This window comes from Hirundo rustica, chromosome 5 (assembly GCF_015227805.2).
Source record: "Hirundo rustica isolate bHirRus1 chromosome 5, bHirRus1.pri.v3, whole genome shotgun sequence".
In the NCBI taxonomy this organism is placed as follows: Eukaryota; Metazoa; Chordata; class Aves; order Passeriformes; family Hirundinidae; genus Hirundo; species Hirundo rustica.
This window is the reverse complement of record NC_053454.1, coordinates 37,639,645-37,666,143: the sequence shown is the minus strand read 5'-3', so window position 1 is coordinate 37,666,143 and position 26,499 is coordinate 37,639,645. Positions and strand designations below refer to the sequence as shown.

General features: G+C 41.5%; 1 protein-coding gene across 1 annotated transcript in view; it reads left to right on the top strand.

The window, feature by feature from the left end:
* The first annotated feature begins 3,410 nt into the window (after window positions 1–3,410).
* The window catches only part of COL25A1 (collagen type XXV alpha 1 chain), a 299,790-nt gene continuing 276,701 nt past the window's right edge, over window positions 3,411–26,499 (top strand). Inside the window, exons 1-2 of the mRNA XM_058420779.1 lie at window positions 3,411–3,987; window positions 4,537–4,606. Coding sequence (XP_058276762.1) covers window positions 3,595–3,987; window positions 4,537–4,606 — 463 coding nt within the window. The 5' untranslated portion in view covers window positions 3,411–3,594. The remainder of the gene's footprint in view (window positions 3,988–4,536; window positions 4,607–26,499) is intronic.

Sequence of the window (26,499 nt, the reverse complement as noted above, 5' to 3'; positions counted from 1 at the left end):
GGCTGCAAAATAAGAAGCAGGCTCACTGGCACTGAACGTATGCATGTCCCGGATTTGCTTTGCCTCCCGCTTGTGGAAAGCTGGCCAAAGCAGCAAATGCTGTGCCTTAACATTTTTTTCCTCTGGTTCATTGTGTTTAGATGGGACAAGCGTACTGCAAAGCTGCCGGTTGTCCACTTGATGGTATCAAGTAACTGAGCATGGGAGGGGATGGCTGCATTAATGTGCTCGACTCAGGCAGACGTGACCGGGGATTTTTATAACAGGTAAAACATCTGTGTTATGTTCTTCGCCTACACAAACAACTCCAGTGCTAGATTTAATCAGACTGTGCATAATTTAGCTTGCTGCTGGGATTCCGCAGTCCAGTTCAGTCTGTTCCGGACCAGCCTTGCTGTGAAGTGGATAAATAATGCCTCCATCAGGAAAATCACCATGGTTTTGCTGCAAGCAGAGGATACTGCTAATTTGCATTTTCAAAGACTCTCTGTTATCTGTTTCTAGGTGAAAACACATTAGGAAGAAAGCTATGGGAAATAATTTGTTCTCAAACGCTGCCATTATCAAGTAATTTCTAAGCATTTTAACAAACTTTTAGCTGATATCTTTCCCAGAACCAAGCTTTAGCAAAAAGAAAAACGTAACTTTAAGCTGGAGCGAGAAGGAAGATTTGACACTGGTCTTTCTCCTTTTACTCTTCTTCATCGTGTTTCCCTTTGTCCGAGGATATGTTTGAGCAGACCCATGTACACACAAGCACGAGCCTCGTCTCATTTCAGAAGTAAGACCAGGCAGGGCTATCATTTCTCCCAATTGTGTAAAAGTATAGCTACCCATTGTGAGAAAGAGCATGAAAACAATTTCTTGGATATTTTAGAGTTCTGCTTTCCCGGTTTGGACTTTTAGTTTGGCAGATTTTTCTATTTGTCCCAGACAGAAATAAGAAAGGTTTCCCATCATGCCTCTTCAGAATAAGAAACATCTAGCATGAGATTTGTTATTCGGTTGGAAAATGGCTTTGGATTGTGCCCCCCAGAAACATGGTAATCTGTCTCATTTGGCAATCTTTATGATGGCAAGTACGTGCAAATCCAGTGTAACAAGGGACTTTCTGTCTCAGGCTATTTAGAATATGCCTTGTCCAAAACAAATGGATGGCACGATGCTGGGACAGAGAGATGCTCACGGGCAGAAAGAGTGCATTATTTGGCCAAGCAAAACATCAAGCCACGTCACACTGACCTATGGGTGCGTGGTTGTCTGCACCCCACGTGGGGCGCTGAAGCAGCCAGAGGATATCTGCATCTTCCCTGCAATAGGAAGAGCTGATCTCAGGAGGAAATGTCACCCCGGCCCAGCACCCACTCGCACAGCACAAGAGAGGCAGCTCTGCTGTGAGGCAGCAGCAGGGCGCGGGCAGCAGCAGGGCGCGGGCAGCCGTCCTGCTCCCAGCGGCGCCTCACCAACCCCCTGCAGAAAATGACAATCATATCCCAAGGGTTTGCAGGATTACTTTGCTGGATGTCACCACGAGCAGGGGTGAGTAATGGTGCTGGCTACTATCAACAGGGGGTAATGTGAAGCGCTGGAGCTGGCGCCAATGGCTTCCAGCGCCTCGAGTGCTGCCAGCCACTCTGAGGCAGCCTGGGCACTGCTCATACCATACTCGGGGAGCCCATGCTGTGCGCCAAATAAGAGCATGTCGGTATTACTTATTTTCTGCTTTCAGTTTATTAATTCCAAATACTATTTCAACTTCTTATTAAGGACAGATAGTCTGTGAGCAATCCTCGTTTTGAAAAGTGCAGTTGTTATTCACAAGTCCTGACCATAAGGCATGTGCTGCTTGGTGCAATTTGTTTGTAAACTGTCCCTTGCAACCCTTAACTGTTTATTGTGAAGAAACTATCACCTAGGGCTATGTAATCGTGGTTTCTTCTCTCTGACTAGAGTACACAAAACCTTTTGTTTAGAAAGAAGAGACAAATGATGAAGAATAAATGACTAGTTATGAACCCTTCATTCCCAGTCTAAGTAATTAGACTGAAACCCACAGGGCTTTTTTGGATCCATGTCTTCATGGCAGTTGTGACTGCTTGACTGCTTGGGAAACAATAGGTAATAAAACTGCACAAATATGATTCCAAAAGTAAACTTGATTCGTAGTATAAACCAACACTCTTGGTCTTGTCTGAGAAGTGCCATAGTTGAGCAAATCTCTTTTTCATCTTGTAAGTAGTCATTGCTCACATAAGTAAACGCCCAACAGGGTGAGTACGTGTTCTTTCAGTATCTGGTCCCGCTTTGAGAAGTTTCTCTGGTTCAAAAAGTGTACCAAACACAAGAAACGTCACACAAAAGTGATTTATAGGAGATGCACTGTGGTAATGCCAAGGTGAGAACCAAACTACAGCAGGTCAATGCAGCATTTGGGCGGTAAGAGGCAGAGGAAAAGCCCAGAAACCACCGAGCTTCCCCCATCAGGCCACACCTGCAGTTCTTTGGAGGTTGATGCTCCTTTTCTAGTCACCCAAACCAGGCACAATGAAAACTGCCCAGTGTGAATGGAACTGTGAGGAAGCAACTTGATAAATAAACAAGCAGAAAGAAAATCGGCTAAAATTAAACCTTCATACAATAGGAAGTTAGCGCAGGCTGCTTCTTTGGAAGCGAGCCCTCTCCTCGCCTGCCTGCGACGGTGAGTTATACGCATTTATCCTCCGCACTCTAAAAAAAGAACGGGCCAACGGAGCACTCCTGCGCTTTATGCCCGCACCGTGGGCATGACAGCCCAGCCATAAACCGCCGTAAATTTGCTCGGTGTCCCGGAGCTGCCCCGGCGCGGCCAGCCGTCCCCTGCAGCCCCCTCCCCGGCACCACCCTCTCCAGGCCTCTGCGACCCTCGCCCTCCTAATTTGCGAGTCTGATGTCCTGCCCGCCGCGCGTACATGATGCAACGAGAGCCCCCCGCGGCCCGCAGGCCGCCCCTCCGCCTAGGTGAATAAATTATGCCGATGAGGGCGGGGATGCGGGGCGGCGGCTCCGCGGCTGACAGCGGGGCAGCGCGGGCTGCCTGCCGCCTGCGGGCTTCCCCGCCTGGCGCGGCGCGGCTGCTGGGCGCCGGCAGGCAGGTGGAGCGGGAGCAACAAGTCCTCCGGCGGCGGCGGGGAGGGGAGCGGGAGGCGGAGGGGGGGCGCTTCCCGCCCCGCGCCTGAAAACCTCTCTGACAAGTGGCAAAGCGCTCGCAGAGCACGCTGCTCCCTCCGAAGGGCGGCTGGAAGCCGCGGGGGCTCGCCTCACACCCAGCCCCGCCGCCGGCTTGTGGCTCGTCGCCCCCGCCTGCCGCGGGGTGGGTCGCGACCCGCTGCCGGGCGGTGCGCGGTGCGCTGTGCGCTGCGGAGCGCGCCGCCGCTTCGCCTTCAAAGTGTGCGAGCCGCCGGCGGGCTCTGCTTCTACTTACCGCGGTGTTTTTTTATATATTTTTGTTTTGTTTTTTTCATCATTGAAAACATTATTTTGCCATTTTGTTAATTGTTTTCTCCTACTTCGTTGCTGTCATTTTTTGTTATCGTTGTTTGTAAACTAATTGCCTCCATGGGGGGCGGAGGAAAGGAAATCAAAGCTGCCGCAGCTGAAGGGTGTGCGAGCACGCTGGGGAAGAGCCGAGGAGCCGCAGGACGGGATGGCAACGGGAAGCCCGGCGGCAGCGGGAAGCCCGGCCTCGGGAAGCCCGGCTGCGGCGGGGACCGCTGCCCGCGGCGGGCCGGGCCGGTCGGCTCCGCGCTGGCCGCGCTCCTCTCGGCGCTGGCCGCGGCCTCCTGCGTCTACCTGGGGGTGCGGACCAGCGACCTCCAGGCCAGGGTCGCGGCCATCGAAGGCGCCCGAGGGGGCTTCTCTGCCGCCGCCCCGCTCCCGCCGCTGCCCGGCTTTTCCCTGGAGCAGCTGAACGCGATGATGCAGGAGAAAGTGGAGCGGCTTCTCGCCCAGGTGTGCGGGATGGGGGTGGCCGCTGCCGTGCGGTGTGCGTGTGGCGGGCGTGGGGGGGGGGCCGGGGCCATGAGAGGGGCGGCCGGGGCGAGCTGCTCGGGGGGAGGTGGTGGGGGAAGCGGGGAAAGTGAGCCCGCGTCCCCAGGGGGCGGCGGGGCCGGGGCAGGAGCGGGCCGGGGGCGCCCCCGGCTGCTGGAGCGGCGGGATGGGGAATGGCCGGGGAGCCCTGCGTACGCCGCCCCCGGGGCGCTTTCCTCATCTGTAACTTGCCGGCGCCCCTGCGCTTCTCGGCCGAGCGTGTCGACGAGGCAGAAAGAGCGGGGTCGCTTGGGCGGCGGTGGGAGAGACCCCGAGGTGTCGGGCTTGGCTTTGCTGGTGTGGGGGGTAAGGTCACTGGGACCCCTCAGGCCGAGTCCAAGCAGAGACGCCACCGCTGGTTGCGCAGCCTCTGGCAGAGCGGTCAGTTCCAGTTTGCGGCCGCGGTCGGGAGCGCTGCCCGCGGCGAACTCGCCTCGCCGAGTGCCCTCATGTTGCTCCTCTCGCCCCCAGAAATCCTACGAGCACTTGGCAAAAATACGAGTAGCGAGAGAAGCGGCTCCAGAGTGCAACTGCCCACCAGGTAACAGACACTGCTTGGAAACCTCCTCTCGGAGGCTTGTAACTCTGGGGTGTTTGGTACCCGCTGTTTTTGAAATACACCTCAATCAGGTCCAGGGGATACCTCTTCAATCAGCAGCTGTTCCTTGGGTGGAAAAGCTGTAAAGCCTAGAATGATTTGCTTTCGCTGTGGCCGTAGATTGGAATTAGTGCTGATAAAAGCCACCCATTAGGCTGGATGTTGCCAAACAAGAACACTTTTGAAGAAGGTAGTGATCTACTCTAGCAGACGAAATATATTCTTGTCTTAAATGAGGTAGTACTGAATCAAAGCACTGTGTGCTCAACTTGGAAAGTAGAGCAAAAGTCCCTAGCAAAAATATTGAACGGTTTATAACATGGATTGCAGTAGGTGGAGGGTCTGTTGCAAGTTAGCACTAATATATACGTGAGTTTTTTTCAGTCTAGTTTTTCTGTAGTCTTGGTGGAAAGCAGTTTCCCTAGGAAGGAATTACACGTTTTTCCTACTGAAGGTTCAAAACTGTGTGTGTTTGTGCAAGCAGGGATATTGCCTGACTTTAGAAATGGACCCTTCTAATACTGCACAGCTGTTCGTACATTCACGCTGCAGTGTTTCTGTGGTCTTTGTGCTCCTTTTTAAATGTCTGATAACTGTCAATGTTGTTTTAGCTTTAGAAACTTCTTCTAATGTATATCCAAGTTCATTTAGCATCTTAGAAGTTAAGAAAATAATGCCGGTGTATCACAGGGGGATACAGAAGTTCCAGCATGCTCTGTGATGAGGTGCTCCAGATGCAGAGGATGCTTTGCATATCATCTCACTCTGTGTGAAAAACCATCTCCTTTACAGGTGGAATATCGACTGTCAACAGGACTTAAGCTGATTATGCTTGCCAGCAGGATGCGTGATAGTACTCGTATATAAGGAAGGAGCTCTCCTAGTATAGGATTCAATTCCTGCCAAACTCATCAGTCTGAAGGGACTACCGAATCTCAGTGTTAAAGCTGCCTGCAGTGGCTGGTACACTGTTTTTGTGATGATACACCTGAGAACAGAGTAGGAGTTGCCACGGCTACCATGGGAAGGACAGTGTGTATGACTAGGACCATTTTAAAAGAGTGCACAGAATTACTCAACTCCCAGGTAGTTTTGGTAAGGAACATTGGTTTCCTGCTGTAGTGTGTGTACATATATCCTTTAAGGCTAACATAAGCAAACTGATGCTTATCTGCAATGAATTAAAAGATGCAAGTTTGTGCACAGAAATGAGAGTTACTCATCATGTTGTTTGCAGTGATGTGTTCTGTGAGCCTGAAATTACATTTAATTTGATGCTAAGCTACTTCCCCTTTTCCTTCTTCCTTGTTTAAATCCATCTGTTATGATATTTTTGCTTTTTGTTTTTCTGCTAAAGGTGAGTATCTACTTTTTCATGGTTGGTGTTATGTGCTGCTTTACTTCTTCACTACCACTAGAGCTCCACATTATACCAATTTTTATCTGACCTTTTTTCTTAAGTATGTGTTATCAAATAGACAGTGAGCAACTGAATATTTCTCACACGCATTGTGAAAATCCTTGCTACATGAAAGTCAAAGCAACTTGGGGAACATCTTTGAGGGAGCAAGTTTTAAAAGACCAGGGAAACTTACACGAACCATTACAAAGTTTAAAAAAAAAGAAGTTGCAGAGAGGCGGGATTAGAAATGTGATATGGAGCTTTTCACCTCTTGGTAGCTGTTTCAGTTTGGAAGCAGGTTTTGTAGTGACTGAAAGATGTTGCCATGTGGTAGCCTCATTTTGCAGTTGATGCTCTCATGCTTGTTGCCAGTGGACAGGTGTCTCCCTCAGTATGGCATCATCTTGGGAGCCTTGTCTGAGAGAGCAGGGGCTGAGTGGCACCACCACCTGAGGACAGTCCCTTCTTGACTGCTGGAGGGGATAGAGCAAATAAGCTATGTTGATTCTGCTTTGGGTTCCCTCTGTTAGAATTCCTTTTTGACTGCACAGGATGAGCTTTTGTTTTAATTCCTAATGCTGCTATTACAAATAGTTATGTTCAAAAAGGTATTTGGTTTAATGGGAAGAGTTATCATCAGTGTTTTTTGTGTTGCCTGCCAAGCCAAAGAGTACGTTGCTTCTTTCCCATGTGGTTAGTTTTTGCTTCTATGTTCTGCTCTACTTCTTCACTTCTTTCCTGTGTTTCTGAAATAATAAAATACGTGTCTGTTAGAGGTGACTTTGGGAGGCCTTCATGGTACAGAGGTGATTTTTGAAATGTCTCTGTGCTGTGAGAAAAGGTCACTACTGAATGGCCACCAGAACAGTTTCCATCGTCTTTCTCTTTAAACTGGAATAAAGATTATTTAAAAGTAAGTTACATTGTTCTGTACCAGAAGAGAACAAAGTTCAGTCTGCAGACAGGAGGGTGAGAATGTGGCATCTGGTTTAGGATTAAAGTTACGCAACTGGCATAGATGTGATTATCTTGAGGTTTTCATCCTTTTGCTTCTGTATGGTAGGAACCTGCACATTCAAAGGGAAGTGGGTTTCGGTGTCTCAGATGCCTATGGAAGCAAGATTCACAAGCTTGCAGAGCGGTCTACATGTACCTCCTTTTGATTCAGCAGTAGCCTTGAATTTTGTCTAAAGTGAAGAATGATTACATTTCTCTTTACAAACGTTATTTTTCACTAAATGTGATTTTTCTTATTCTTATGTTCTGTTTTCTTATGAAAAAAACGTGATGTGAGGTGATGTTAGAGTTCCGGTTTTAATTCTGTGCAACTAAAACCAGATATCAAGGATTATGTAAATATTTTTAAAAATTACAATAGCAGGCATTCTTCCTCTTCTTAAAGCAGAGTAATATAGTTTGAAAAGTAAATTTGTGATGACATTCCTCTTAAATTACCTCAGCTCTAATAAGAGTGCCAGCGTAAATCTCATGCTTTTAGCTGGTGCTGCAGTCACTGCTGGTAGTTGGTCTTTTGCACGTAGGACTGGGAGGCAAATTGGGTGGCTAAAATAATTTTAAGCATAATAAATTAATTTTCATTTGCCAGGTGCATTTTTTATTTTAAGTTGGTGTTTTTCTACTTTAAAAATGAAGAGAAAATGTAGGTGTGTAGGTACTTATTTCATACTTCTAAATCTTCCTCTAAATGGCTGTGGGAGCATAATTAGCTCTTATGAAGAACAGTCCAGCACCATGCTGGGTACTTCTTACTAAGGGCCAAGAATTACATGGTTGTGGAAAGAATAACACATACGGAAAGCACAGGGATAGTCCTCATTCAATAGAATTTAAAGTTGGTGGGGTTTTTTTAAGAGTCTTTCAGATTTTCCTTGTCACAAAATCATTCACATGTGAATGTACCTGTAGACTTCAAAGAAAATGGGCATATGCTTGCATGTTGTAGTGATTGGATTGTTTATGTATTTTAAGGGTCAAGGTCTGACACTTGGAGTTCTGTGCCATTGTTTAAGTGGTCCTCAGAACCTGTTCCTGGAGTCAGATAATGTTGACAGGAGTAGGAATCAAATCTAGTAGTACAGAAACTTCAAGATTTCTCAGCAGGAAGGCTGCAGGTGATTGTGTACAGTTCTATATGTCCATTTTGACCAGGGACCAGTTTTAGGAAGCAATTACATTTTTTTTTCCTTCTTCTCTTCTTAGGAAGACCTTTATAGTGAATTTATTCCTTAAAGGAACACATTTCTTTAATTCTGCGTTGACAAAGTGTAAGTTACGTAAGAGGTGTCTTTTAACTGTATAGCTATACAACACACTGTGTATGAATGTTCACTATAACCTGCATGTAAAGTTTTGGGGTCTGTAGGTTTTGAGATTTGTTTTGGGGTTTATATTCCTGCCCAGAATATTAGCTGAACTTCAGTGTTGTATACCTGTCAAAGTTGACTGCAAATTTGATTTTGGTTTTCTTCAGTGTCACAGGTAATGTTTCTTTGTTTGTTCTTTCTCTTGTATATTTCCCATCAGGAAATGTACATTTCTCTTCCTCTTGTGACTTCAGGGCCTTCACAGACTCTTTGCCTTTCTGTAGCTTCAAACCCTTTCCAGGCACAGACACACTGATCATTCTTGCTTAGCCAGCTATTTTGTGCTGTTTTTGTAGTCATGTCATCTTGATTCTCTGTTCCAGTCCTAGAAATCTTTATGGTTTGGCATTTGAAGTACCTCCAATTTCACTATGCAATTTGCTGCCATCAGGTTTGTTTCAGTATAGTTGCGTGCATATAAACCTGTTCATTCAGGATGAAATGCCTCAAGCCAAGGGTTTGTTGTTGTTGTTTGTTTGGTTTTTTAAGGGAATATAGAATACCAGTTGGTCATTTTCTTGGTCAGTTACAGTAGTTCTAGTGCAAAAACTGTATACTACAGCTACAGTTCTTCAGTGAGTTGATGAATCTGCTATATGTATTTTGATAGCAGATGGATGGCAAAAATCAGTGTATTTTTTTAGAATCCCTGTGCTGTTCTTGTTGTCTTAAGCATCTAATGTTTGTTTTGACATGCAATCCAAGTACAATTTAGGTGCTCTTTCTTATTTCCACAAGGACTGTTCCCTGGAGCATTTCAATTAGTGAGGCTGAAAGAATGGAGGAGCAAGCAATTTTTGGGATTAAAAGAAACGTGAAATAGTTATCAGCAGGATATCACTCTTTTTAAATTTATTTATTACTATGCTTCCAGTGCAGCAGTCCTGGAAATACTGAAGAGGTAAAGAAAGAAGAGAGGAGCTGACTTACGTGTTTACTGGTAGTGAGACCTAAGAGAAAATACAGATAGATATAGAAAGTATCCAAAGTGATATCTTTTTTTTTTTTTTTTTTTTACTGTTACTGAAAATTTCAGAATGTGCTATCTGAACCTAGCTCCCAGCACTACTTATTTCTGCCATCTCTGTATCATCTATTTGCTGAATGCAGTGCTCAGCTCTAATTTTGTAATTTTTCTGACAGGTCTCTGAGTCCTCCTTTCATACCTTCAGTGGTTTGATATTTTTCATTTCAGTTCCTAGATCAAGATGTTTATTGATGTGCAGCAGTATACAGCCTTCTGGGTAGTCTGTCTTCTTTGGATGACTGCTTAAAGATACTGTTTCCTCCCCACAAAATAGCTAAATATATATTTTATTGGCTAAGGGATGACCTTTTAATTCCCTTCCCTCTGGGCAAGGAAGTAGGGTGTGCAGCATGATGAATGAAACATAATGTGGCTCAGAAGAGAACTGATTGACAGCAGACTGCACCAGATTTCTCTCTTTTGTAATATTATTGATCTCAGCGGTGCTGCAGCAAAGGTTGACTTGACTGCAAAAGTGTTACTAACAAAAGGGTTTTCTGTTTCTTGAGTTGAATAATTTCAAGTTTGTGCAGTTACGTCAAACAAGGCATGTTAGAAGGAAGGCTTGATTATCTGGACGAACTGTTCTTATAATATATGAGGATAATATTACATATGTTCTTATACTTCCTTATTTGTGGTGCTGGTCTATCTCAAACTGCTGAAGTGTCAGAGCACTTCAAGTACTGTGAGTGTTGCAGTGGGAGAAGTGGCTGTTAAGCACACTTCTGGTATAGTGCTTGTAGAGTCTGGGTTTTGGTTTCTCTAGTTGTCTTTCTTAAATTGGGAAATAAATGCATCTGTTTCTTTAAAGGGTCTCTAAAGCTTATTTAACTGAGTTCTGTTTAGCTATACTTAGGTCCCATCCCTTTCCTTAAAGGTTAGTGGGTTCTTGGAAATGTACTGCCAGAACTGCCCTGATAAACCTGCATTATAGCGCTCATCTTTTTCACTCCCTTCTAAATTTACTGGATGGAGCTTACCTGCCTATTTTGTCTATACTTAGCGCAGTAAAAAAAAATCAGCTAAATCTGAAAAGAGCATGACTGACAGAAGCTGTTTTTTTAGGGCCTTTTAGGTTACCAGATAGAATAATGTAACTAATTCGTTTGAGTTGGCAACCCTGTGAAATCATCCATCACACTTCAATGCACACAGACTGTAGGGGAAGGCAATACCGGTGACCTCACCCCTGATAAGTAATAGCTGTATTAACTACCCAGTACAGCCTCAGCCTGATGAGTAACAGCTATATCCAGTGAGGATGAGTGAGATAAAAGAGGAGGTTAGCCTTAATTCAGAGTCTGCAAATCAATACATTGCAGTTATAGTTTAGCAGGAAATAACGAGCAGTCAGAGGCTTCAAGGGAAACCTACAGTAGGAGCTTGCTGCAGCCAGAGTCAGTTGGAGTTAAGATGGCTAAGCTGTGAAGAGGAATAAATCAGGACCCTTTTATGCTGTGTTTAACAAGAAGTCTGTGCCTCTGCTCATTTCTACTCTCTAATAAGAGGGCTGCTGCAATGAAAGACTTGACCCATGTTGCTAACTAGTCTCTTCAGGGAAGGCTGGTTGATGCAGAGCACCTTTCCACTTCATCATTTCAGTTGATTTCCTAAGTCAGCCACAAAAAAGGGAAATCTGTCTGCTTACTTAAAACTACAAATAAGGAGTAAGAAGGCATTGAATAACATAGGCTGAGAGAAACACTTCACTCAATACAACTAAAGCTGCAGCTTGCCGTTAGAAGGTAAACACACACCAGTGAAAACGATGCTGAAGGGTCGTTGTTTGGAAACTTGTGGACTCTCATGTTTTTACAGGTTAGACTTACAGTAGAACAGGGCCTGCTTAAATTCATCTGCTTGGGACTTTTAATGAGATTAAGTTAAGCAGAACCAGCTGTTTGTGGGAGCGTAATCAAAATAAATGTCAGGACAAATTTCCAGAACAGAATGTCCAGCTTGAAAGTGCAAGTTTTTTATAAACCTTTCATGTAAATACTGCTCTTTTTTGCCCTTGTAGACTTGAGCAACTTTAGAAGTGCTGGTCAGATTGATGCTCCAAGAGATTGTCTGATGCATGCGACTGGCTTCTGAAGGAAACGTATCTGGGCCATCATTGCCAAGTGTTTCCTTCCAGGTGGTTCACAACTCAAGTGGGTAGTCATTCATGGCTCAACAAGTTGTTTGATCTGCCTTAATTTGGTGATTAAGTGCTGCAGCCTCATGTAAATAGTCTCCTTAGCTAAAAGTAAGTGCTGCTCTGTAAATAGGTGAACATGTAGTGCAAAAAATTGCTAGTGCATAGGTGTGCCTAAGCTAAAATTATCTATTGAAATATTTCCATAGCTTACCTAGTTTTTAGGAGGCAGACTACAACTGCCTTGTTTGTGAAGCAAACCACTTGTTTCACCTGTCATGTTGATGAAGAAAACCTGATCATTGTGCTTTCCTTTAAACAGCCATCAAAATGTTAGAAGACACTCTTGTCTGTGATGTACACTATAAAACTTACTTTGTCTGCTCCTCCCCTGTTCTTTTTTTTTTTTTTTAAACGGGATTGGAGTTGCACTAAAATTGTTTCTTGTTTATATGTGTAGATGTGTGTTTATAGAAGGAGGCATTTACATGTAGTTGTGAGTTTTGCATGCATGTTTGTATGTAGCTGTTTCTTCTTGTGCTGGGAAAGCTTTGATGATAATGCTTTTTAAACTTTTTGAAGAATTATGAAGTTACTACACAGCTGTCTGAATTTTTTTGCTAGATAGAAATATATGTTCTTGTAATTACCAAAGATAGGAAGACAGCCATCTTTAAGGCAAAGAAACAATCGATGGAATGAAGAAAGAAAGTGTCATAACAGAGGTGATAACACTGGGATATTACTTTTTATTTCAGTGACTTCTGGTTAGACATGCTCAACCAAGAAGCAATGCAGATTTTAAGCAATAGTGTTTTACCCTGAATGGTCTTTGAAATTGGCTGGGCAGTTGACAAATATGAAGAAATACAGGTTAAGAAGATAGATAAAGAAGTATAGATTTTATTTCATGAGGTCACAGATGAAGTTCTGTTAAAATCAGTGCCTATAGTTCAGTTTACATTAGCTGGGCATTAGAATTATTAGAATTGTTTTAGTTTGGTAATGTGTGAATATAATCTTGTAATTAATATATCAGGCAAGTATATTAGAAGATTTTTTTTATGATTTAAGTATTATATTAGGTGCTTAGGAATTAAAATTTGGGGTTTTGGGCACATGACTTGCAAATTTTTTCCATTGTTGTTTGCTAATGTATTTTGGTTGGGATTACAGAGGAGAGTGGATCGCAGGTTAACAGGTTCTTGGGAAGGCTGTAAAGAAGACTCTATATGGAATAATGATGAACTCAATGCATCTCTCCCTCAGCTTTTGTGGCTCTTCTGTGAGTTCAGCTGAGGAAGTATTGAGGAGAAGGGTGTCAAATAATCTTTCTCTTTGAACCTTGGTCCTCTTCTTAATGCAGTACACGGGACTGTATATCAGTGTATATATTTAGTAGTATGATGGTTTTGGTAGTCTGTCACACTGTGCCCTATCCTGGACACACAGTGGGCTGCCTGCCAAGTCACAGTGCCACAGTGTACAACACAGCTCACCTTAGCAAGGAAAATCTGCATAAAACCAGGTGGCTGATTCACTGCTTTCTGCTGACTGAAGTAACAGGCTCGTAACAGGTACAGCTTCAATGGGGTGTGCTTCCTCTGATCAGCAAGGATTTGTGACAGCAAAATGTTTTTCGTGTCTCCCTTTCTTGGTTGGTTGTTTTGTTCATGAACTTGGCACTTCCTACCCTTTTAAATAGTTTTAGTACTCTTAGGAGTAAGGGGCTGTAAAGTAAAAGCTTTACTTTAAAAATAAATAAATCAAAAAGTAAATATAATACAAGAAAGACTGTAGAAAGTAAGACTTAAAACTAGTTTTAAGACCTTTGCTGATCCACCATTTTCAGTTTATGCCACCTTAAGAACACCCCCCCTCCCCCCATTTATTTTCCTCCCATTTGAGTATTTTCAGTACTACTTCTCTGAATATAAAAGCACAGAAAAAAAATCATACCACAAGTGTATGCTAAAGATTTAGCTTCTGAATTAGGTTTCTTCAATAAGCATAGTTTCTTTCTCAGCACTGTGCTTAAGATTATGCTGGAAAACTGCTGTTTTAAAAATCTGTATAAAATTGGGTGTGAGGAGGAGTGGGGCCTGTGACTGAGGAACACAGAAGAAATTTTGAAAACAGGAAATTGTATTGAAAATTGGACACCAAAATACCTTATCAGAGGTATGGCTGCCATTGCAGCAGTTACAGATTTGTGTATCTGAAAGCAGAGCAGCATCTTGTAACTTGAAGGACACTAACTGAACTCTCAAGAAAGATATTTATGGTTAAGGTCATAGCTGGCTACAAAGGTCTTGCTTGTGCTGGCAGGACTAGCTGTGTTGCTAGGAGGTGATGTGGAGTTTCTGATGTATCAGTGCCTCAGCTGGATAGTGGCAGGCTCCTCTCGGAGGATTGTAGTGCTGAAAGTCAATGTGTATACATCTTAAGTTGAGGAGGTATTTCCTTCAGCTGGGACCTCTGATAATCTCTTAAGAATATGAGAACCAGCTGCTTGAAGGCATTTCTTCTCTTCCTCCCCACCCTGTGTCCTTAGTCTTTCAGTAAGCTCCTGTTCCGATTCCCTTGATCTTAGAGGAAGCCTTGATACCTGAGTGTAGGGGTGTGGCCACAGGGGATTAAAAGGATAAACTCCTCAGCCTGTGTATTAATATTTTCTTCTCCAGTCACAGAACTTAGATCCAGATGATCCAAGTGGCATCACTGTAACAAATACTGTTAGTTGTTGACTGGAGAATTTCTGTACTGTCAACTCTGTGGTGCTTTTTATTAAATGCTCCTTAGATGTTTTCAGTGCCACTGCTGTTCTACTGGTTACTGCCAGATGAAGGGAGAAATGTTGAGAGCTATCACTTCAGCTTGACATAGAGGTGATTAATGTGCTATTTATTTCATATCCTTCACCTTTCAGACAGGGTAGTCTTCTCAGTAACAATACTTTCTGACTCCTAATTTGGTCGTTGTACCAGGAAATGTAATCTGTGCACACAGACTCAAGTGCAGACCAAAGTGGGGTCATTGTTAAGATGGTCCTTACGGCAGTGGTGAGCTTGAACTCAGCTTTTATTTGTTCTCTGTCCTGGTGGATGCTCAACAGTTGTTTGTGTCAGCTAATAATACACAGCTCAGGTAATGGCTTTAGTTGGCACTTAAAAATGCAGTGCTATCACAGAAATGGATTGTGATGTTTGCTGTAGCTATCTATGTGTGTTTATGGAGACATCTCTGTTCAGTAAGGATTATCTTGAATACGTTTCCCATGGGCAGGCACATAGAATACTGATGAATCAGAGAGACTGAAAAATGCAGTGGTACGGCATCGGTTTTGAATGAACCAGTGCTTAAGACAGCCATTGTCAATACTTACTTAGAGTTGGTGTCTTTGTAACGATGATGGCCATGTTTGTAGAAGGCTGGAAAGGTTTCTCTGTGTGAAGATGAAGTGTTTTTCCAATGCAGCAAGCATGTAAATGCACTGTATTTCTTTAATGTAGGGAGAGTAATCTTGAGAGATCAGTGTTTTAGTCCGACTGTTGTGGATTTCACTTTAGGACAGCTTTTCATAATTCCTTAGTTAGAATTCCAGGCTGAGCCATGTCCTAATGTGTAGTAGGAGGACTTTGTTTTTAATCACATTCAATTAAGAGGCTGCACATAAGTCATTACGGTGGCCAGTTAAAAAGAAGTGCGAGCCTTGAAAACTGAATCACCAACAATAAGAGAGAAATAGAGCAAGACTGAAATCCTCACTTTTTTTTTTAATCCCTTAAAATTACTTTGCTGCTATCAGGTGGTATTTTGATGTATTTCAAACAATTAAAGTCCACTTTAGGATAGTAAGTAATTAATCTGTTTTCAATGTGTAGTAGAGCAAGTGGAACACTCTGGAAAAAAAGCTCTCTCACAGTGGGTTTAAAGGAATGCACCTTAGAGGAAATATTGTGCTTAGTGAATTAGAGCAGGGACAACTAAGTAGCAGTTCTGTATTGTGACTGTATTCCTGTACAGGACTGTTAGGGTGGGATAAAAGTCTTCAAATTTGAGAGTTCTTGCATCTGTAAAATATGATGGATGCAAATACGTTAACAAAAGTGTGCAATTGACAAAGCATTCATAATTTAGAATAAAGTTACTGTCTAGAGGAGCAGGGGTTTGTCTCCAATGCGTTCTTTGCCTCTGCTTTCTAATTTTTTTAATCAGTTCTCTGCTCCGTTTTGATCTACACTACAGGACATAATCAGCTGGAGTCATCAAGTGAACATAATTATAAAAACATAAACTTGTAAAAACCTTCTGAGAACTTTTTTAGAGTTTGTTTTAAAAACAACCTGTCCTGAAGATTCTTTTTAATTGAACAGGTGGGCAATGTCAGCTCAGATCACCTATGCATAGAAGTAGCCACTCCTGCTACCACAATTTCTGATATCCAAACACTATTTTACTTTTAGCTGAAGGTAGGTGAAAAGACGCTTTTATCTAGAATTCTGACAGTAATCAGGCCTGATATGAGGATGTACGTTACTTCAGGCACATTAATAATCCCAGAGATTTTAACTGAAATCAGTAGTTACTCTGGAATCTGAGAGCAAAGTGTGGCCCCAATGTTTTTTTTTTTAATTTTTATTTTTTTTTCCCCTTTGTATCTTTGGGAATGCCTGTTTATCTATGCAGCCGTTATCATCTACTTTAGCTTTGATATATAGTTCTTTTCCATGATACAAATACTGCTTTTTTTATTAATTTGCCTTTCAGTTTATTGTTTAGTCTTTTCAGTCTCTAAGCCAGAACATTATGTCTGTATCTATTTCTAGGAATACTGGAAGAGTTCTGGCTGCACTTGGGGACAATCTGAACAGTAAAAATTATTAAATTTACTTATCTTTATGGAGAAGTTACGTATTCTCGCATCTTGGTGCATAGCTCACAGACCAATGAGTGTTGTTCTGAGGATTTTTTGTTGTTTAAAGCGTACTAAAAATTGTATAGAGGTGTTCAGAACATCAGTTCTGAGGGATAGGAAAGAAAGGCCCTTATATGCAGCCAGACCTTCATTTTAGTTTCCTTGCCAACATGACTGAAGTTTGCATATGCATGTGTGTTTCTACTCAAATTGATTTTCGTACTTGGACAAGAGGTGACCTCTGTTCAAGGCAGTCTGTTCTTTTAACTCAGTGTACTAGGTCTCCCTTCTCCACTCTGCTGATGCTATGCTTGAAAAGTCATTATTTGCTTGACATGAATGTTCCCTTTTTTTGAGCTGAACAATCTATAAGTGATGTCAGCAGCTCCTTTTAAAGCTTACCTTTGAGATCTTTCACTGTTCTGTCAGTGTCCTGCGGGCACTCAGATAGTCGGATGTCCTTCTGTTGAGGTGGCCCAAGCTGCACACAGGTGAGGTGAGGCCACAGCAGTGCAGTGTTAGTGAGGCAGCTGTCTCCTTCAGCTGGCTGGTGATGCTGTGCCCGATGCACCCCAGGTTGCTGTTGGCCCTTTTGGCTGCCAGGTCTCATGGTTGACTTGTATTCTAATTGCTGTCAACTCGGTCTCTGATCTTTTTCTGCAGGGCTGCTCTCCATCCTCTCCCACAGTTTGCATGTATCCCTAGAGTGGTGAGCAACATCTCTGTAGTCTTCCCGTGTTGCTTGTGCCTGGTTCCAATGTCTGTGGACTTTTCTTCTGGTAAAAGATCCCTGCTCAGCCAAGCTGTTGAGGTTATCTTCAGTGTGCTTCAGTAGTGTGGTAGTAGAGTTGAGAATACCTCAGTCTGCTGTTAAAGAAACACCCATACTTGGAAGAAAATCCAGTTATCAAGGACTGTGATAAGCGAGGAGGAATGCATCATGGTAGCGAAGTGCCTGCTTTGTTTATAGAGATAATGAAGAAGGGTTAAGGACCGACACAGTCCGAAGAGGAAAAACAGTGAAAAAAATCTTCTAATGTTTTTCCATACAGCTATTCTCTGCAGTATCTGGAAGAGGTTAGCTTAGGGTGGATTTTGATGTTCTAGAGGTTATCTCAGTGCTTACTGCTCACTCAGTCTGAGCAGCAGATGACAGCAGGATATGATGAAGTGTAATCTGCTGAGAGGGCTCCTCAGAACTTAGCAAATGCAGGCCCTGTCAAGAAGGAATAAAAAAAGGGATGTGTCTGTGGGGTGTCATGTCTGAAGCACATCTAAGATGTGTACTCATCTAAGATGTCCAAATTTAGTGCCTTTAGGGATAGATCACCTGGGGACTTAAACAGTGGCACAAGGTGGGCAAGTGTCCCTTATTTATGAGGTGTCTCCTACATGATCTATGTAGTCAAGTAGTCATAGCATCTCCTCAGCTTCTGGAAAGTGGTGAGCAGAGAGAGTGCATAGCCTGGATGTTTTCCTGACAGAAGGTGCTAACATGCTGTGGGGTGCTGACAAGGGATTTACAGGAAGGTGAAGGCTAGTGGGAACTAGCTGTAAGGTATTCTCTAAGCAAGGCAGTGATTGTGACTCCAGTTCTGCATCACTCTCTTCTGGTCTGGCAGCAGCGCTACACAGGCAGAAGCATGAAACCGTGCATGTGCTGGCTTCCTCTGTGGTGTTCCTTGAAACCCATAGGAACTATCACACTCCATGTTATTTCTGTTGAAACATGTTAGATTGTCAAGACCAATGATCTGTAGTAGAAGTTAATGTTGAGGTCCTAAAGGCACACAGATGGACTTGAATAACTTCAAAAGCTGTTATCATCCCTCCTTGCTTGGTCATGTAGCTGTGTGAGTGCTTTCTCTCTCGTTTCCTGCTTTGTGCAGAGCAGAAAGGACAGCAACTATGGCTTGAGCTCTGATGCCTCCTATGGATTGCTCTTTTGCTAGAAGCAAAATTTAATTGTACTCCCAGTTTTTTCTTTCCCAGACATGTAGTTTATGTGCTTGTCTTAGTAACCTTGTGACCATGTGTTGACATGAGTCATTTTCCTAAGAACGCTGCAAAATACATTGAACTGTTGATGTACTGACCAGCAGCAGGCAGTTCATACTAATTTGCATTCATTGAATATGCTTCATCTTCTGTGTTTGTCTTGTAAAATGTGAGACTTGACATAAAAAGAGGGGTGGGTATGATACTATTACGTTGCTAATAATCATGCTTTGAGATGAACTATAATTGTTTAACTTAGGGAGTTACTAATAATAGCACTTACATAGGGACTAATTTAGCCAAGATTTTTCTGACCCTTTCATAGAATTCCTGCAGGTTCTAAAGAGCACTGTCTTTCAAGTGAGGACAGCTATCCCCTCAAATAGGCATCTTCAGCAACATGGTTTAAGGGCCATCGAAGGCAGTCAAAAAGAGAGATTGCTTGGGGACCTGAAAAAGATGGCACAAGAGGATACTCACACCTCTGTGTTCAGACACACTAATCTTTTTGTTAGTCTGTGATTTGTCAGCTCAGTCTAAACCCTGTGAAATTGCTGAGTAAAAGTGGCTCAAGCAGAACTTTGGTGATGCTGAGCTGTCAGTTTGAAGTCTGCAAGGAATCTGTAGTGACCTGTGAGGAGACGTTCATGGAGCCCCTTTCATGAATGATGCATTTCCAAAATATTTCCAGCCTTAGCTGTATCGGTCTCCTTTTCTCTCAGTGTGTACTACAAAACAGTCGCAATTTAGGATTTGGAAAGATTAGGCCAAATGAAAATTTAGTTACATGCCTAGTTTTTTTCCTCTTGTCTTGTGTCGGGGGAGCTATAACAAATGACAGCTACCAACTGTAAAGAACCAGATATTCCACCCAGCAAAGCTAGGAGTGCTGTAGCAAAGCTACAGGTTTTCTCCACCTGTTGAGATCAGGCAGATTATACACGATGATATAGCAGATTATAGAGCAGCCCTTGTGTCCACACTGAGTGAGGTTTGCAGGGCTGCTTCGTGATGGGAGCATACACTTTCCATGGGCACAGCAAGGGGGACATTTACTTGTTGCTGCTTTACTTTCAGCTGCTTTGTTGAGAGAATGACTGCTCTTTTGTGAAGTGAAATAGGATTCTTAATAAAACAACAATTTCACAAAGAATGATGTATAAATACATACCTTCTAAATAACTGGGCCCCATTTTCTTTTTGAAATGCAAACTGAAGGAAGGCTAGAACTAGTTGTTCCAAATCCCAGATGTTTGTGTTTTGGTAAAATGCAATTTTTTTTAAATTGCGCTGTCAAATGATTGAGCAGAATAAAATGACTTTTTTTTTTTTTTTTTTTTTTTTTTTTTTTTTTTTTTTTTTTTTTCTCCACAGAGGAAGTTAATTACATGCTCTTTGATTAGCAAAGAAGGGACATGAATTAATTTTCCTAAACATGCTGCGAAACACAACTACTGATGGACTGACCAGCAGCAGGCAGCTCAAATTTATTTGCATTCATTACATTTGCTACATTTTACCTTTCAATTACTTTTCAGTTGTGTACAAAATATAATCTTATGACATTGGTCTTTCCAGAGTCTAAAAATGCTTCTTGGTTTAAATATGGGGAGAAGGAATTGTTTAACTTACTCTACTGTCAGTTGAGACCAGTTTCAAAAAAATGAGGTGGAAGTCAGTAGCATTTTATGCTGACATACATACAAGGTAGTATGAATTTTTTTCTTTAGCACAAGTAGAACACCTGTTATTTGGGTCAATAACAATATTTTTTTACTAGTAACACATTAATATCACTTCTATTTGTCCATTCAATATGTGCATCAGGGGTAAGAGTAAACGCAAATCTTACTGGTTTGCTTGGTTTTCAACAGCTGAACGCATTTAATGAAAATAATTATTAAAAAGGTTTTCGCAAGGATTGTACTTAAAAGTGTTTATAGATAAAATCTCTTTCTAACCTGTACTCATATTTAGTGTATTTTTCAGTGATTATTTTTAAAAAGCTTAGAATTTGAGTAAGGATATATGATTATGTATTATGAGTATTTTATATGAGTACATTATAGATAAACCAAATGTTTTCTTAAAAAATATCACTGAACAGACTATCAGTGGAAATTTTTTTAAACAGAAGAACAACTAGGAAAATTCTTATACCTTTGGAAGTTACAGAACTCATAAAAAGTTTGGAACTTGAAAAGTCTCAGAACCTTACTTGCCAAGAAAGGTGATTAAAAGCCACAGAAAATTTGTCTGTGAGCAAATACCTCTCTTGACATGAAACTTTAAGAAAAGCTTAAACAAACCAAAACCAAAAAAGCCCCTATTTTTACTAGAAAGCTTTTCATTATAAGTTTGATAAATGGCTGAGCGAAACAGGAGATTTGCTATAGGCAAAAAAGCATCCCCCAGTGCTGTACAGCATCCCTAGATGCTTGTGGTCTTACAGGATATCAAGGGAGTGGAGGCATAGAGTGCTCAGAGTTTTATTACTGTTTTCTTCTAGCCTTTTTACAGGAGTTATTGACCTTCTTACCCAAGTGTGTCCTCTTAAATTACAAGGAAAAACAGTTCCTTGCAGCTAACTTTGTGAAATTTTATCTTTATTTCCATTATTATGGAATCAAAAGCAAGTTTTCTCTGGAGACTTGATCTCTTATTACTTGATTTGGTAGAAATATTTTAATTTACTTGAACGAGAACTTGATAAAGTTTCAGTACTTCATATGGTGAAGTAATTTACAGGGTTCTTGGAATATACTGCAGTCATTGAAAAAAATTTGTTGGTGTCTTTTGCTTTTGTTGTTGGGCTGATGAATACAGTGTTAAGGCATTGTGGATTTAGTGGTTGGTGTTGGAGTACTACCCATACTGAAATACTGAATTTTCAGGGGTTACAAATCTGCCTTGCACAGGGCACACTGGGTTGTTACTGGGATGGATTTACAGTACACTGCACTTAGTCTAAACTCCTTATAGTACTACTGCATTTAACAACTTAAAATAGTTCCGTGCTTTGTTCTTCCTGATAGACCTGTGGTACTGCAGGTTCTGTGCCACTGCTTGTTTGACTGACCTTAATTTTGAGTTAGAAAATATATTTGCATAAGCCACTGTAGTTAAGATATATGGAAAAAAAGCGACGTAGAGAAAGTGAATTCTTTGTCTTCCATACATGTGTTTTGTTTGCTGGTGAGAGACCAGTTTTTTTCTCTCTACTTGGCAGTGTTGCAACTTACGCTAACCAGTGGAAAACAAAGCTGTATTCAATGTAGTTCCCTTCTCCCTGCCTCCCACCAGGAATCACTTTCAGTAATAAAACTTTTGAGGTAGTTCTTCTGATGCACCAGGAGGCAGAACAAGCCATTTGCACTTTTGCTGTTTATTTGGTTTCTAGGGGTATTCTTTGTGTGTAGGGATGGCTGTTGAGATGTTAGGATATGTAAGGCAGGAAAGAAAGACTTGGTTAATAAAGTGAGACATTTCTAAGTTACTTTCTTGTTTTACATTAAAATAATGGTTGGGCTGCAATTTCTAGGATGAAGGTGCAAGTTCCCCAAAGAGATGTATATTGCTGTTGGCTGGATGTGTTAATAGGGTAGGTATTACATATATATGAGGTGTTAGGTGCTTAGCTACTTATTTGCCTGTGCAGCCATACAAATATACTGGCACACTCCTGTCCATGCATATATGCTTATAGCCCTTTTTTTCCTTTTTGGGTTCAAGAATTTAGATTAGCACTTAAATCTCCAGTTGTCACATGCAAATTTCTGGGGTTTGTAGTCAATTCCAAGTGTAAGTTGTGTTCTGCTGTTCTGAAAAATGGCAGCATGCTTCTATATCAAAACAGGCTATCTGTATGAAATGGTTCCTTCTCTCTGTAATGTATCCTTTGCAGAATTTTGTCCCATTCTGGGAGCATTTAAATGGCAAACACGGCTCCAATGAAAAGGGTCCAAGCACAGCTACCACAGCCATGAGAAGAAAGCCTGTAGATAGAGAGGATTTAGAAACCACTTCTGGAGTGGTTTAGATTAGAATGGATGCAAGTGTACAAGTGAGGGGAGGAGTAAGGTTTCAAAGACTTAAAAAAGAACTAAAAAGAAGGAAAACTGGGTGGTGTGATTATTTCTTGTTCTCTCTGCTGAAGTCAGTTCCACTGTAAGCACTGGAACTGATTTTATTTGATGGGTACAGCATCTCTATTACAAGATGTCTTCAAGAGCAGACTTGTAAGTATCTGTCAAGAGTGGTATCAATAACTTTTGCCTTTACTTTGTGGTAACAGTCTAGTTGATCTTTGGAAATTACTTCCAGTGTTGCTTCTCAGTTGCTCAGATCTTAAACGCCCTATAAATTAAATATAGTTTCATTGTTTGTGGTAGATAGGATTGCTTCATTGGTTCTTTTTCATAGATACTGCTTTTTAGAACCCCAGGATTTGTTCACTGCCGTCTTTACACTTGAATTCAATTTAAGAGATAGGCTGCCTGTAGATGTGGGTGATACCAGAAAAGTATATTTCCCCCACACACATTCAGAAGGAAGAAAGAAAACTTAAAAGCTGGTGCCAAGTACTGCTTGTCTATGAGAGAAAGGTTCCAAGGAGGCGAGAGATTGGCAGCACTCTCATTTCCAGTTCTCTTCTGTTGCATAGAATTGTAATATTGAAACATTTCAGTCAGATGATTTTACTTCAAGAAATTAATAGCTTTTAAAGTTGAGGGATAACTTTCTAAATTGCCAAGATAAAAAAAGAAGCTCTGCTGCTAACTCAGTGTGGGGAAGAGGGGAGTGTTTTTTGGGCATATATGTGTTTTAATAGCATTGAAATTGAAGTTTTATAGACCTGCTTGCCTGTGTTTGGTTTCTTTCTATTTGGCCTGTGTGTGGGATTTTTTGGGATAAGAATTTTTACTTTGGTTTCAGTGGGGCTCCATGTTTCTTCAGTGATATTTTTACACGCAAGTCAAGCAAGTATGGCTCTAGTAAGTGCTTACTTGTTAGACTGTTAAGTTAGAAAAGCAAACATGCCACAGGAGGTATGACAGCAAGTTAATTTTAATAAAGTTGAATAAAGTGTTGGTGTTTTTTTTAGTGTTTTTTTTTTTTTTTTTTTTTTTTTTTTTTTTTTTTTTTTTTTGGTGAGATGCATATTGAAATTGTGATTACTGATACAGCAGATGTAGTTCTGCTTCCAAAATAACCCATAAAATACATCAATAGGAGTTAGAGTGGAATACACGTCTCTAAACCCTCAGTACTTCCGAAAAACATTAGGAAATGTGTTAGGGGAGCGCTTGGGCAAGCCATCCTTTTTGCATATATATAGAACCTGGAGTGGGTCTGCTTCCTGTATTCCTTTAGTTCTCTTTCCACACAAACCTTTACCTGTTTCCTTCTTCACAAATTATTTTATTTCAGTGGGAAGTTTCCTGCAAGATTTAATGGGCTCTGAATCTGTGTTTTTCCTCATTTCTCCCCGCATTGCACCTTTAAAAAGTTGGCATGGCTAGATAACTGCCAGAGTGGTGGATGAATGCTCCTTAGGTTCAGAAAAACCGAGGGCCTCACAGCAAGGAGAGCTGCTATTTAGTTTGAGTCGCAGTTTGATCAAGCTTGGTCCTTTCAGTGCTTTTTAAGAAGAAACGCTTGCAGTCGAAAACGTGGTGCTGTTGGCATCGTTTCTGTATATATGAGGTGGCAGCAGTGATTAAACAAACACGACTTTTCGTGGCTGGGCTCTAAAAACAGACTTGTAAATTAACGCCTTCACTGACTGTTTGCTCCATATGTGTACGAAGACTTGAAGTATAATAGACAGAAGAGACAAAAATACGATTATTCCTAGTCCTGTCAGCAGTAGAGTAAACTGGCTACTATTTCTCCCTGGGCATCATTAGAATTGTTGTATGAGTTACAAGGCTAATGATTCTTACCCGTGCTAACCCTCACGAGCTCATGTAGCAGAGGGCGCTGCTAATTAAAGGGCTGGTACATTTGGACTTGCACAAGCTTTATGACAACAGTATTCGTGGAAATGAAAATGATCTTGTCTGGTGTTGTGGGTTTTCTTCTAAAATAGGTTATAGGCTTTATTTTTTCCTTCTTAATAACACCTGTACATTTTCTGCTGTATCTCTTAGCCAGTAGCACATCTTCAGAAAGAGAGTGGATACAGATATACTTATGTGTAAATCTGTAGAAACGTGAAATGGAAAACATCTGTATACGCACAGTAAGTTTTCCACAAAGCACACTTGCAACCTCCAATAATTTTATTTTTGGAGTGAGTTTCAGGTAGAGGTGATGTCTTTTGTGGTGGGCACTTACAGTTTAGCATCTAAACTCGTATCCAAAATTACACTTTAAAAAACTTTCACCTGAAATTCGCACTCTAGAGGTGTTTTCTGACTGCTAAAAGCTGCTATTTGTCAATCAGCCAGCACATAGGAGAAATTGTACTTGTATTGCTGCTGTGAACTCTAGGGATCAGGATAACCACTACATGCATATATGAAATGAAGCATCAAGACCAGTATCTTTGCAATTGTTATGTTTCAGACCTGGGAAGTACATTTAGGGATTTCATTAAAAATGTGCAATTTTAAAGCTAGATGCCAGTTTGTAGGCTGGCTTTTCTGCTTTGAGAGACTGATAAGAATGATAGCAATTCTTGCTCAAGTTTGGTTTGGTTCTTTGCTGTTTTTAATGATTATGCCATTGTTATTTATGCCTGTAAATGAAGGTTTTAAAGATGAAAAGAGATGAAGCTTCAGAGGCAGCTTCTGGGACTCCATCCTCAGAGGAGTAAATCTGAGATTGGGGGTGGGTACTTGCAGGACCCTGCTGTTCCTCTCATGGGTTTCTCTCTGATTTGGTTTGCTTTTCAAAGGAGACAACTGTATATATTACACTAATTAATATATTTTAACAAGAGGGAAAGTATTCCCACTAGCTCTTCTGAATTAAAGCCCTTCATGGTAACCTTGGACAAAAGAAATGCTGTAAATGTTTTTATACAAGTGATTTTGTACAGATTTTATGGGATTCTCTTTACCTCCCTTTCTCTTAAAAGTGAGATTAACATTTCTGCAAAAGAAGGCCTCCGTTTGGCCTCATTAAGTTTGCTTTTTGCCCTTGGTAGCCCTGTGGTGATGGGAAACCTGTCTGTAGTCTTTGGGGCATTTGTTACTGTGAAGGGGAAAAGAGGAAATGCCTTTGTGATCTAGATTCATTCAAATGGGAGGGTGGCTGTTTCTCTTCTATGAAAGTGCAAAGGCGCATAAAAATTGCTTGAATGTGTCAGTTAGGGGGCTGATTTTTGTAACCAGTGGATTATAGCCTGCCTTAATATTTAAGCAATTTAAATTCTTAAATTCTTTAAATGCATTTTGTAGAGCAGCACTTGTTATTTTATGTGGTCTTAGAAATGTGAGTCTAAAATAAGAAAATTCTTAATTATGGTGTAACAGTTTTGAAAAGGTAAGTAATTGTGAAGTAATGATTTTCATTAAATTGCTTTGAGAGGGTTTTGTAACTGTCAGCAGTTTTCATGTGGTTTTTGGTGTTGGTTTTGTTTTTCTTTTAATATAGAGAGCAGAATTTTGATGATATTTAATGAATTCTAAGGAATTCAGCAGTTGCTTATCACTTGAAAGTGAAACAATTTCCCAGATCATAGCTGTGCACTGCGAAGGAAACTTCCGTATGTCATCAGTAACTTTTTGGATATAGGAGATCTTGGTGGGTGTCTCTAAAACATCTCCTAATCCCAGTAAGTGTAATTGGCAGCAAGCTGCTGCTGAGAGTTGTTTCGGAAGAACAGTCCTAACTTCTTGGAAAGGTAGGAGTATCTTAGCAGAGAGATGGTGTATTTCCAAACACAGTACTGAATTCTCTTACCATTTCAAATTCAGTTTAGGTTGCTAGGCGGTTCTTAAGGTCCTATTTGCTATGTA